The sequence below is a fragment of the Emys orbicularis genome, chromosome 25 (genome assembly GCF_028017835.1).
Source record: "Emys orbicularis isolate rEmyOrb1 chromosome 25, rEmyOrb1.hap1, whole genome shotgun sequence".
Lineage (NCBI taxonomy): Eukaryota > Metazoa > Chordata > Testudines > Emydidae > Emys > Emys orbicularis.
The window spans coordinates 6,275,690-6,288,002 of record NC_088707.1 but is presented as its reverse complement, the minus strand read 5'-3'; the positions used below and the strand labels follow the sequence as shown (position 1 = coordinate 6,288,002).

Below are 12,313 nucleotides of genomic sequence, written 5' to 3'. Positions count from 1 at the left end.
ATTTATCTGCCTGCTTGACCTGGGTATGTTTCATCTCCACACCCCTTACTTTAAATACATCCTTGATGTAATGGCACGCGCAGCCAGACAACACCTGCCCAAGAGGTATGAATTGCTCAAAATGAGACTCTGCTGTTAGAACGATCAAAGCTTTAAGAACTAGTTTTACCACTGGCCAAGTTTGGCAAGGGAATGTTCTGCTGCTATTGACATTCGCTCCTCCCCTTCTCTGTAGAACTCCATCAGAAGATGGCTTCCTGCTTATAAATGTCCCTTATTCTAGCATTGAATTTGTCCTGGATCAAAATATTAGCAGAAAAAGAAAAAACAAAACACTGACTTCAGGGGCTGAAAGCAAACAGCAGTCAAGGAAACAGCACTTCCATTTAGAAGAGCCAAAGTAGAAAATGTCAACTCCAATCAAGATCATAAAAAAAACCAAACCAAACCTCGGTGTGTGTGTGTGTGTGTGTGGGGGGGGGGGGGGTGTTGTTTTAAAAGAACGAGTGATTTTCTCTCCAATGTTTCCAGGGTAAAAGCATCTGCTCTTGATTTATAAGCTTTTACGGCTTGCATCCATTTCTCCCCCCTTCCCTCTTCTACCTAAAGTCCAGCCAGCAAAAGCCACCCAGGGACTGGATGAAGCTTTCAGAAAGAAGCCTAGACTCCACCTGTTTATCTTTGGTCTGTCTAGAAGAGACATCAGCGGGTAGATGGGCATATGCAGAGCACCTGTGCCCCACCTCTCCCCAGACAGAAGTTAACCCTGGGCAAGCAGCAAGTGGGCCCCTTAGTATTATGGACTCCACTCAAGTGCTCCTACAGCTCTGGTCCTTGGGAATTCAGCATGGCCAGAGGGAAGGGCACATACTGGCTATTTAAGAACAGAAAAGCTGTAAAACGGACTTGCATTCTACATCTCATTGTTTTAATCCAATAAAGAAAAAAAAAAGCCACCCAGTGTAGGTGTTTCCAAAATAACCTGATGCCACATGCTCCAGCTTTCTAGCATAGGAAGTACCTTTTAGAGTAGCCTGTCACAAGCTTGGCTTTGTCTACCATGGAGTCCTCTTGTTTGGTATCCACCAGAGCATTAAAGGAGACAGAAGACCTCTTCCAGCTCTAGCCACTCTGGGATTGGCTTGGTTCTCAAGTCTGTCGGGTAATTCTAGAGTTCGAAGACAGAACCATCCCCAGGATTGGGTTTCTCACTTAGAGAGAGACCTCTAAGCCTTGGAGCTCCCTTGAGTGTCCGTCTCTGTCTCCGAGGAGCTGCTGTCAGAGTCTATTTCTACATTCTCCTGCTGGTGTTTCTCTTGCACCTTCAGCCGAATACCTTGCAAACGGATTAATAGGGACTGATAGTCAAAGTGGCCTCGTTTCTCACCAAAAGGATCCTGGGGGGAAAACATGTAAGATTTAGAGACACACTTGTACGGTGCCAAAGTACATCACACCCACCGCAAGGGCAGGCAACAGCAACTGAGCAGACAACTCCATGGCAAGGAGAGACATTTTGGCCAAAGACACTGGTTAAACCTCTCTTTGCCAAGTGTGTTAGGGGTTTGTCAGTGTCAATGCAGAGCATATGGGACCTTGGCTCTTTTAAACGCTCATCTGAAAAACCCAGGCAAAATAAACTTGAGGGAACTTAGTTTACCTTCCACAGCCAGATGAAGGGTTGAGTGGACACTAGTTGCATTTGAACCAGAGTTTCAAAGAACTGATGAATTGATCTCAGGCAGGAGGGAGTGAGTCTCAGTAGGAAAGACTACGGACATAGTTACTAACACCTCGCATAGAGGCTTTATAAAGGAAGGCAAGTATCATTATCCCCATTTTACAGATGGAGTAACTGAGGCACACAAGTGACCAGACTTGCCTACAGTCACTCACAGCAGCAAACAGGCAAGAGAGATTTAGCTCCTACTCTCACACCCTGACAGGACCACATTGGCAGAGCGATTGGGAGGAAGCTTGCACTGCCCATGCTGTACCTGCTCTGGGATCAATAGGATGACGTTAGACTCCAAAACTGAAAAGCCAACTTCTTTCCCAAACACTATGCTTATGTGGGGAAGCTGACGACGACACTGACCCCAACATTTTGGAATGGCTTCGTTTTCACACAGTTCATTCTTTTATCTACGGTTCATCTAATGAAGTGTCTATGCTACAATTTAGGACGGTTGGGGACAGGAACACCGCAATCGCTACCACTGTAAGACCAGCACTGTGTGTGTACAGCGCCCAGCACAATGGGGTTCCTGGGTGCTACAATGATAAATTGAACCTCTGCTCCTTGCAGCTGCAGCAGTTATGACCGTAGAATGTGATCGGTGCCATTCCCGAATAACCCCGCAAGTCATGTGGTTTTTACATGACAGCCTCTAGTCGCTGTACTAAAGATTCCAACTGATGTGAGTCAGACAGTGTTGCCTGGTGGCACTATTCAGTCCAAACACAAGCGGTCTGCTTTTGTCAAGCATTGCGGGTGCTCTAATTTTATGGATTACGGAGCTGTTTGTTGACAATAAAGGGCATGGGCAGATATTAGGTTGTAAAATTATCACCATTGATGGAAGAGGGAGGTGGTTATCTTTTAATGAGCAGACGGGAGATGGCTGATTAGAAGCTTCTTCTGTTCTATTCATACCGAAATATCTTAGCAATCAGCGGGGGGGGGGGGGGGGGGTTCTGATGAGTGGCTCAGGAGCAGTGCTAGGAAAAGCCCAGTGGCTTGTACTGGGTCAGCGAAATCAATGGAAATTGAAGGCACTCGGCACCTCAAGGCCTCAGCAAAGCACCTTTGATTCCTCACTTAGGCTACCGCAGATAAAAATTACAAGAGTTACCAGCTGATTCTCAGGATTGGAGAGCGGGAAGAAACCTCTCCCCCACTTCTCAGGATTGTATTGCAGAATTACTAAGTAACATAGCGATGGGGCCCTTAAGAAGAGATTAGCAGCATCACAGGAGTTTTAGGATTTCCTCTAAAGCACCCAAAATAGCCAGAGCCAGCAGAAAAAATACCAGCTAGCTAAACCTTTGATAGGGACATAGGAACTGCCCTACTGGAATCACACCATTGTCCAAGCGGTGGTGGTAATTTCCTATTCTCTTAGCATGAGTCAGAGGATAGACCAGTGGTTCTCAACCTATTTATCATTGTCGGCCACATATGGGGCCCACAATGTGTTATGTGGGCCGCATCCAGTACTACCTTTATGGCCCTGATCCACATGAAGAGGAAATACAAGCACATTTAAGCTGGTGTATTCTCCCCTCCCCTTCTGGCTTTCAGAGGAAACTTTCAAATGAAGTACAATTGGCACCAACAGAGAGAGAATTAAGCAGACACTTAGTACACTGTTTTTCCCCCTAACACAAACAACAATAGGAATTTCTCATAGCCTTATTTCATGGCAGATGCGAAATCAAAGCACATGTCTGGAGAGAATTTAAGAAATTCTACCCTTCAACGAACTCCCATTCTCCTCCCTCCTAAATTAGCCATGTCTAGAGGCAAGCTGATTACCTCCTTCAGCCAAGGTAGCCAGGATAAAAAAAGAGCTGTGGCCCCATCTCAGCAAGCAGACATCACTTTACACCACATAGCTGGCATATCACCACTTTCATTTCTTACAACCTAACAGGTCATTAAACTGTGCCCTTCTAATGAAGCCGTAGCATGGAAAGGAGGGTTGCCAGCTGCTTACCTGCATGGTCTGTCCTTGGAGGTGAAGCCTCTCTTTGCACGCACCCTCGTAGAAGTCAAAGTATTCCATGAAAGACTTCTCCATAACACCCCTGGAACGCCACAAAAGAGCACATGGTCAATGCAGGATGAGCGAGCATTTAAGCAATGGACTCATTGCCTCGTGGCCACATGAGGCTCCATTCAGTTAAGCAAACCTGTCATTCATCTAATCCACAACACTCCTTAAAATGCCTTAAACATTTACGAGGATGATCCAAGCGTTCAAAAAAATCTGCCCTGGCAACTGAGGCAACCATTCCGCTGCTCAGCGGAACCTCAGCCACATGGGGTTTGCATTAACTTGTGTCACTACCCTGACTGAATCACACCATACAGGAACAAGAGTGTGCAGGAGAGGAGGTCATATAGCAACTGGATGTATAGTGAGACAAAAGCAGGGCAGGGAACAAGTACAGGGGCTGTATAAATATTATATTCGATACACATCAGGAACAATTAGCCATCCACCCGTGCAAGACAGGGACACATCATCCCCCTTTACAATATGGGAACGGGAACAGGGGTTTAGCGGTGCCCACAGTGACTCAGCTAGGACTGGAACTCAGGAGTTCAGAAACACCCAGAGAAGAGTTCCAACGTATGACACTGCCCCTTCAACAGAGATCCAGCCCCTAACAGCGACTCAGCAAGTGAACATGAAGCATATAGAAGCGCCCAGTTAAAGCGGACCCTGACTGTTCAGAGCAAGGTGGGGCCACTCCTTATCCCCATTACCTACCGTAAAGGCTCAGGACAGGGACATTTTCCTTCCAGCATGTCGCACACAGCTACTCGGATGGTCTCATGCCGAATGCACTCGTTATAGTTCTTACTATCCCCAGGGTGCCTCTCCTGTAAACGTAAATTGCTCCACTGAGTCCAGTGTGGTGTGAATGGCTATTATCCCTTCCCCTCGGGCCAGAAGGATTTCACACTCCCCAGCGAACTCTCCTCAGATCTGCCTGCTCCAAGTACAGTGATCTAGTTTATGCTGAAAAGCTGGTAAGAGATTCCACAGGATTCGGGTAGCTGAGGAGATGGATCAACTCAGCTAAAGCCAGCACAACACTCTCTCTCCGGGACTGAAGGCCAGGATAACCTGAGCAGTTTGGTTCACGTATGACATAACAATACCTCCCAGGGAAGCCATTTACTTTCAGCAGAGATTGACAGAACTAGAAAAAGCCCCTGCAGATATAGTCAGTTTCCTGTACGTTTCCAGTTAATTCCACTACCTTACTTATAATGTCAGTTAAAATGGGATCCGTGGCATTGGCTCTGTGGCATGAGTGCCAACACTTTTTTAACCCATGCTCTGTGTATTTAAGCCAGGTGACCATTAGCACTGACAGGATATTCCACCATAAAAATCTCAAAAGGCATTACAAACATTTGAGCTCTTCTGCAAGTCAGGTAGTATCATATCCATTTTATATGTGGGGTAAATTGGGGCTTGGCGCAGTTAACAGATTTACTCAAGGTCACAGCAACTCAGCAGCAAAGAATGAAACAGAAAGTAGGAATCTCCCCGTTCTTGAACTACTACAACACAACACTCCCTTTTGCCCAGAAGTATACACTTCAGCTACCATCGCTGGTATCTAACACCAAAGACTTGCATAGCCTCGGGATGACTAATTGTCTCTCTGCAAAAGGGAATTCACAGTTGGAGTGGGGGAGCGGGGGGGAGAAAACACAGGAGTCAAGTCATTTCAGAACTGGAGTAAACCGTGCTCAGAATCAGAGCTATTACCTGCTCAAAGCCAGGTTCGTTGTGATAGGGGTTTTCAGTCATCAGAGACTGTATGGAGATGAGGACTGAAGAGATACTCTGTGCTGGGCTCCAAGCAGGACCAGTCCAAGTGCTGAAACATCATAAACACAGGAACGTATTTAAACACGAGACCTACAATATGACTCAGTGACCTCCCCTTTCACCATTACCACTCTCCAAGTCAACAAACTCCAGTTTAGGAAATCAGAAAAAGCTAAGCGGGGACTACCCAGAAGGGGAAGTGGACAAGAAAAACAGGGAGCCCAAAAGAGCCCCCAATGATCTGCAGTGTTCAGAAGCTTTTATGGGTGAAGTTAGTGTTAGAGTTAGAATACTCAGGCAGACTTCCCCATTGCGGTAGAAGTTGGGGTTAAACCTCACTGTGTTATTCCACATGCAGAGGGACATTGCTAGAAAAAAAAAAAAGATTCTGCATTGGCCGCCCTTAACCCTTTTGCTATAGATCCTTTCCCCCCCCACTGGAATGGCAGCATTTCAAAAGAGGGATGCACCTGGCACATGAGATACTTTCTAAACCCTTTCATTTTTACTGCTCCCTTTGCCTCCACCTCCCCCTGCCTTTCAGTTTGATGCACGTCCCAAGAGCCTGAGGTGGTCAAGTGCCTCCCGCTTCAAACCCACCCCCTCCCTTCACATCAATCATCTTCCTTCCTTAAACCGTTGTTCTGTGTTTGCTCTAATTTAGACCCCAACCCTAAGAGACAATGAGCATCTGCAGCTTGCATGGGCGTGACGCCCAGCTGTGCTCAAGATCATGCCCTTACATTGTTAACATGTTAGGGACGGGATGATGCGTTTGCAGGATTGGGACCATCAATACATGTTCTTTAAGCACAGTAGTCCAATTGAAGCTAATGGGACTGCTCACATGCTTAAAATTAAGCATCTGCAGAATTGGAGCCTAAGTTTGTAAAACCACTGTTTGAATAGGCAGTGCTCTAGTGGGGACTTAAAATAATTATACTACTCATGGTTTTGCGCCAAGCACAGGCGGAAGCAGAGAAGCAGTTAAACAGCTTTCCAGGGAGTTCTTAGTGGCTTTTTTTTTTTTAATTTCTATTTTCTTTTTAAAAACCACACACACACGGGAAATTAAAACCACAAAAAATCTACATTCAAACAACAATAAGGGTCGGCCTTCAAACCACAAAAGCAGAAGAAATGCAAAGTTCAGGCCAAAACTCTATGGTGGGACTGGGAGATGAGATGAGTGCTGTGCTACTTAGGCACAATGGCGTGAGAGAACAGAATTTCAGTCCTGGCTTTTGTAGGTTCAAAGAAAGTCAGAGTCGTATTTTACTACATTTTGGCAGCTTTAAGGCCTCCATTGTACAAGTGACTTCATGCAGGATCTGTGCAGGCAGATGTCACTGCAGGATTGGGACCTAAATATGCAGAGAGGGACACATACTGCAGAGAACTGCCTGCAGCAAACTCCTGGCTTCCCCTTGAAACAGCTGAAGTCTCCTCTTACCCTAGAATACTCAGGCAGACTTTCCCATTGCGGTAGAAGTTGGGGTTAAACCTCACTGTGTTATTCCCTGTTGTCATCAGTTTGACCCTTGGTGGGTGGATGGGATAATCTGGAGGACAGCGAAACAGGAACAAGAAGAAACCCCCTTCATAAGGCGTGTCAAATGGGCCTGTGATCAATGCATGAATCTGCAAAACAAAAGCCCATCTTGCGCACCACTTCAAAATTGCGCAGCACGGTGAAATTCTCAACAAAACCGAACAAGTGCAAGAAATCCCGACACAGAGCTCACGAACAGGCTTCTCCCACAAGCACGTCATACACGGTCCACTCTTTCCCCTCCCTGCCAGACTCACTCATACCCTGAGCCACTGCTGCACATTTCTTTGCCACACCTGTGCGCGATGCGTGCCTACGTAGCTTTTTTTACAAAGCGGCCGCGGCAGCCGCACGCCTCGCACACTTGCACATACATCCACTCCATGTCTGCACAGCCAAACGCAGAGTAAACAGTACTTCATCAGAAGAGCTCGACTTTTCAAAAGTTAAAGGATTTAAAAAACAAAAAACAATTAACAAGAACAAATAATATTCACTGCCTATTTCCATCCCCAACGCTTTATTTTCCAACTTCTGAATTTCTGCCAGCAAGAGGATTTTGCTTGGTTTGAAGATACTGCACTGATTTGTACTTAAACGGATCACTAACTTTCCTCAGCCAGGACCTATGGTTAGGAGCACATTCTCTCCTCACCGTAAAGTTACCTCTGAAAATCCTGATCGCATACAGGTGAAACTACTCCCCCGAGGCTATTAGTTGAGCAAGATTATTTCCTTCCGTGCTTTTTCAAATGTGATCACTTGATCAATTTTAAATGCTTTTTAACTCCTCATAATTTGCAAGAAGATGCCAATACTAAGACACTTTAGGACATGGTCAATGATATAATGCATTGTTGGAAAACGTGTGTGTATTTTCAGCTTCCAGCATCAAGTTGGGCCAAAGTTATGATTAAAATACTGAGTATATACTCAGAATATGGAGTATTCTTGTATATAGGAATTCTCTCAAAGAACTATTCCCTTGCAGTATCTTAAAACCCAAAGGCCTCAATTCAGCCAAGGGTTAGTGCTGGTGGAACCTGGAAGTGGAAACTTTGTTGGAGGGGTGGGAAAAGCTTGCAGCAACAGGAAAAGAGGCAGCAACTTCTCCTCCACTATGAGCCTCCCAGGAAACCAGTGCAGCCCCAAGAGTGGATGTCACACGGAGGCTGGGAGATGCACTGCATCAAATGCATCCTGTCAGCAGCCATTGTCTGCAAGCTTACTAGGGTACCCTGACTGCAGTGTGACACTTAGCAGAAACTACATGAACAGGCTTCTCCCAAAAACACCTCCACTGGGGCACAGTTATGCAGGCTAGCACAGGGAGTGCAAGTTACATCTCTCTGCCTCAGCTTGGGTGTGAATCATGGCCAATAGGGTCACTAATCTGAAGTTTCTGATGCCACCTGACTACCACATTTACCATCCCCAGCTTCCCATATCCAATAGCTCACAGTGGAGTCAGCTGTTCCTCAAACATTTCCACTGATCGTTTTCAAGCGTTGGCAGCACGAAACCAGCAGGATTGGTGCTTTACCAAGTCACATGGCCATGGAGGCTCTACTGGATTTATCTGCAGAGCCACAGTTTATCACTTCACAAAGCCAGCTTCCTTGAAAGCCTCTTCCAGTTTTAAACACAGCCCCTTCCCACTGTCCCCAGGAAAATGTAAGCTACTTTATTCTTTTACAACCTTTTGAGGATGCTCTAGGAGACTCTTATCCCCACCCCACCCCTCCAAAGATGATACGGACAAGCCTTATATGGACTAAATCTTAAAGTAGCCAGCAAAACAAGATACACAGAAGGGGAGAGTTGGATCAGTTCTGGATATTCACTTACCTTAGTCATATCATGGGGATCAGGCACAACAAACATTCCAGGGGGTGGTTCCTTATAAATGGACATGATATCCCTGAACAAAGAAAACAGGAATTAGCCATTTTCTCCCTCAGGGTCCAGCCCAATCCAAGGAACAGAACAGAGTGACTGTGACACACACACACACACACAAAGAAGTAAACCTGTTACTTTGAAAGCATTTATTTTGTTTCTGCTTCATTGTTTTCTGGCTAAGCTGTTCCTGCTTATCCAGAAGAAGAGCTGTAGGAGATAAGGAGTGCACACTCTCTCAAAATATATAACAAAAGAGAGATGGAATCAGATATGACTCATTGCGAGTTGGGGACACACAGCAGCACTCCACCTCTAACAGTGAAAGAGCTCCTCCCAGTGTTGACCTGAGTTGCACACAGCCACAAAAGGATTTTCAAAAAGCCTTCCTGTTTGTAAAGAAAACTGAGCTGAACTGAAGTTTCAGCAGTATGACTAAGCAGATGAAACTTCTGAAGTGACAGGAGAAGCTCATTTTCTTACAAAGTATTATTAAGTTAGTGCTTTCATCCATTTGGACTGGAAACATAGTTTGTACCATCTTATGGTGAAGTTGTAGGAGTTTTGTAAGCGGCAGCAGAACAAGGATATGCAATCATTTGGCAAGCAGTGATATTTGTGATGAGGGAAGAGGAAGAATCTATTGACATAACGCCAGTATTTATAACAAAACAACAACATATTGTTTTAAAGTTTATCAACATGCCAGACCTAATGTGAGCAATCCTTTTACATGCAGCTTCTAATACTGCAGTTAGACAAGGAGCAGCTGAATTGATCAATTAGCACCACTCAGGCAAATGAAAGAATAGGGTGATGGGTGGGCCAGTCTTGAACACCTTATAAAATTCAATCTAGGAACACAAAAAAGAAACCCATTCCCCTACTGATCTAACTCCTAATTTGCAGAAGCACAGAGACATTGGGTTTCAGATCACTCATTGGCAGACAGCCGACACAATAGATTAAGTAGAGGCAGTTTTGGTCAGGTGAGGCATCATCTTGTATTGAATGCACAGGACAGAATCAGGAGATCAGAACACTACTCTTGTCTCTGACCCAGCTTCATTGTTAACCTCGGAGAAGTCACTTTGCCTCCCTTGTATGCAGCTGTAAAAATGCAGTTGTGAGGCTGAATTCAATGTATGGGCTTTGAGATCCTTGCATGGAAGGGGCAAAATATATGCTCTGTTGAGTTGTATGAAGTCATATTTTCCTAGCCACTGGTAGCAGCAAGAATGGTTTAACCAGGTGGGGACACAGGGGGAATTTTCTGTTAATTCCCCCTTTAAAATGATAAACGAAATAGATGGTGGCAGTTTTAGCAAGAAGCTGCTGACCTGTATGAGTTGCCAAATTTCAGTGGTGGATAATTTATTCTGTCTACTGCATTTCCCTGGAAGTTTCACGTGCCCATGGGATGCTTCATTTCCTGTGCTGTACAGCATTGCTGCACATGGAGAACAGCGATCACATTCCACCCGAGAAGCGGATACATGATCTTACATTTATACAGCCTGCAAATCGCTTTGGGATCCTTCTGGCGGAAAAGTGCTTTATAAATACAAAAAAGTGGCATTAGCATGCTGGCTGTAGAGCAGCAGCAGTCAGTGGAGAGTAAACTGGGTCAACAAAGCCAGAGGGAATCTAAAGGATTTTGATGCACAGAATGTTCTCCTAACACTGGGGAAGCCTACTAAAACCTAGGGATCTGCAGATACCTCTGGGGACAAGACCAAAGGGGTGATGAGTGAGGTAGCCCCACACTCCACTGTGGAAAGCTATAAGTGCTGGAGCATAAAGACATGCATCCAGTACCCTAGGATATATAGGTGCCTCAATAGGTGGCTTCAGGCCATAGAGTAGAACAACATGGAAGAGTTCGTCCTGTTCCTAGCACAAATGCGGATGACATCCATGTGGTATAGGCTATCCAGGTGGTTAGGGCCCACTCCATATACACAGGCAGATGGGACAGTGTGTGTTGGTAATGCAAAGACCAAAACCCTAGGCTCAAAGAGTAAGAAGCTGGAAGAGATCACGAGGGGTCAGGAAAGGATTTGTATTCATTTTAGAGGGAGGGGGGAGGCCCCAAGTACAGACAACCGGCTCTTTTCGGGGGGGAAATCCAGAGCAGAACAACTAGCTATCACCATGACAGGGCATTGACTCAGAGGTGATTTCGCCAAGGAAGTCCCTGGCTATCCCAGCAACGCGGGGCGGGGGAGGCCGTCAGGAAGAGAAATGACTGCGGCACTGGGGGGGTCATTGGATCCCCAGCAGGTACGCGGGGTGCTGGCTGGGCCCGGAGCGTGGAGCAGGGAAGACACTGGGCCAACGGGGGATTCCCCACCGGTGGCCCCGGGGTTTGGGGCGCGCGATCCCGGGGGAGGGACCCGTGAGAGGCGGGGGTTGTAGTTACAGACCCCCCCAGGGCGGGCAGGCCCGTGGGGCTGGGGTCCCCGGCTCGATCCGCAGCAGGCGGGCCGAGGCCGGGCCTCCGGCCGCTCCAGGGGAGGCGGAAGGGCCGGGGAACGCCGGCTCGCTCACCGTTTGATCCGCAGCAGGCAGGCCGGGCTCGGCCTCTCGCTGTCCCAGTCGCCGCTCACCGTGGGGTCCCAGAAGGCGGAGTGAGTGAGCAGCGCGGCCCCGGCCGCAGCGGCGGCGGCCGCGGGCAGCCCGGCGAGGGGGGCCCCGCCGCTCCCGGGCGGGACTCCGGCCCCCGCGGGGGGCGCCCCGAACCCGGCCGCCGCCCACAGCTCGGCCGGGATGAACACGCCGGGGCTGCCCGCTCCGCCGCCCCCGGGTCCCGCCGGGACCCCGCCGCTCGTGGCGGCCGCCAGCACCGCCGCCGCGGCCGCCTCCTCCGCTGCCGGACTCTCCGCCATTCTCCGCTGCCCGTGCCCAGCCTGGGAGAGCGCAGCTTCCGGGACTCCACACCAGCGAGTCCGCCGGCCAGAGCGGCCCGCCCCCCGCTCCTCCACCACCGAATCCGGGCCAGAGTGTCCACCCACCCCGCCCTCCTGCCACCGCAAGCACTCCGCTCACCACCATGGAGTCGCCTCCGACCTGCAGAGTGTCGCTACCGAGCTGCCCGCCAAAGAGACGACTTTCACTAGAGCGTCCCGCTCCCTCAACCAACGAGTTGCCGACCATAGAGTCTTCCCTGGGAGTAGAGCGTCAATCCAGTCAACGAGACGCCCAGCAGCGAGGAGGAGGAGGACCCTGCTTTTCATTCCCGGGAGGCAATGGGCGTGGCCTGGTGGTGCAAGGCTCTGTGCAGCTA

General features: G+C 48.0%; 1 protein-coding gene across 1 annotated transcript; it reads right to left on the bottom strand.

Annotated features, from left to right (window-relative positions):
• Positions 1–906: 906 nt before the first annotated feature.
• On the bottom strand, positions 907–11,915 carry UBE2Z (ubiquitin conjugating enzyme E2 Z). Its single transcript, XM_065422469.1, has 7 exons — positions 11,578–11,915; positions 8,977–9,049; positions 7,030–7,217; positions 5,514–5,625; positions 4,500–4,612; positions 3,720–3,810; positions 907–1,397 (listed from the first exon to the last, which is right to left on the bottom strand). The coding sequence occupies exons 1-7, from the start codon at positions 11,913–11,915 to the stop codon at positions 1,227–1,229; spliced, it is 1,086 nt and encodes a 361-aa protein (XP_065278541.1). The 3' UTR covers positions 907–1,226.
• Between the last annotated feature and the right edge of the window lie 398 nt (positions 11,916–12,313).

What these genes read in the sequence shown, in the direction of transcription:
- UBE2Z (XM_065422469.1), bottom strand. Translation starts at nt 11,915, where the DNA reads ATGGCGGAGAGTCCGGCAGCGGAGGAGGCGGCCGCGGCGGCGGTGCTG. An exon ending in ACGAACCTGGCTTTGAGCAG is followed by an intron (nt 4,613 to 5,513) that starts GTAATAGCTCTG and finishes TTACGTTTACAG; the next exon opens with GAGAGGCACCCTGGGGATAG. An exon ending in TCCAAGGACAGACCATGCAG is followed by an intron (nt 1,398 to 3,719) that starts GTAAGCAGCTGG and finishes TTTTCCCCCCAG; the next exon opens with GATCCTTTTGGTGAGAAACG.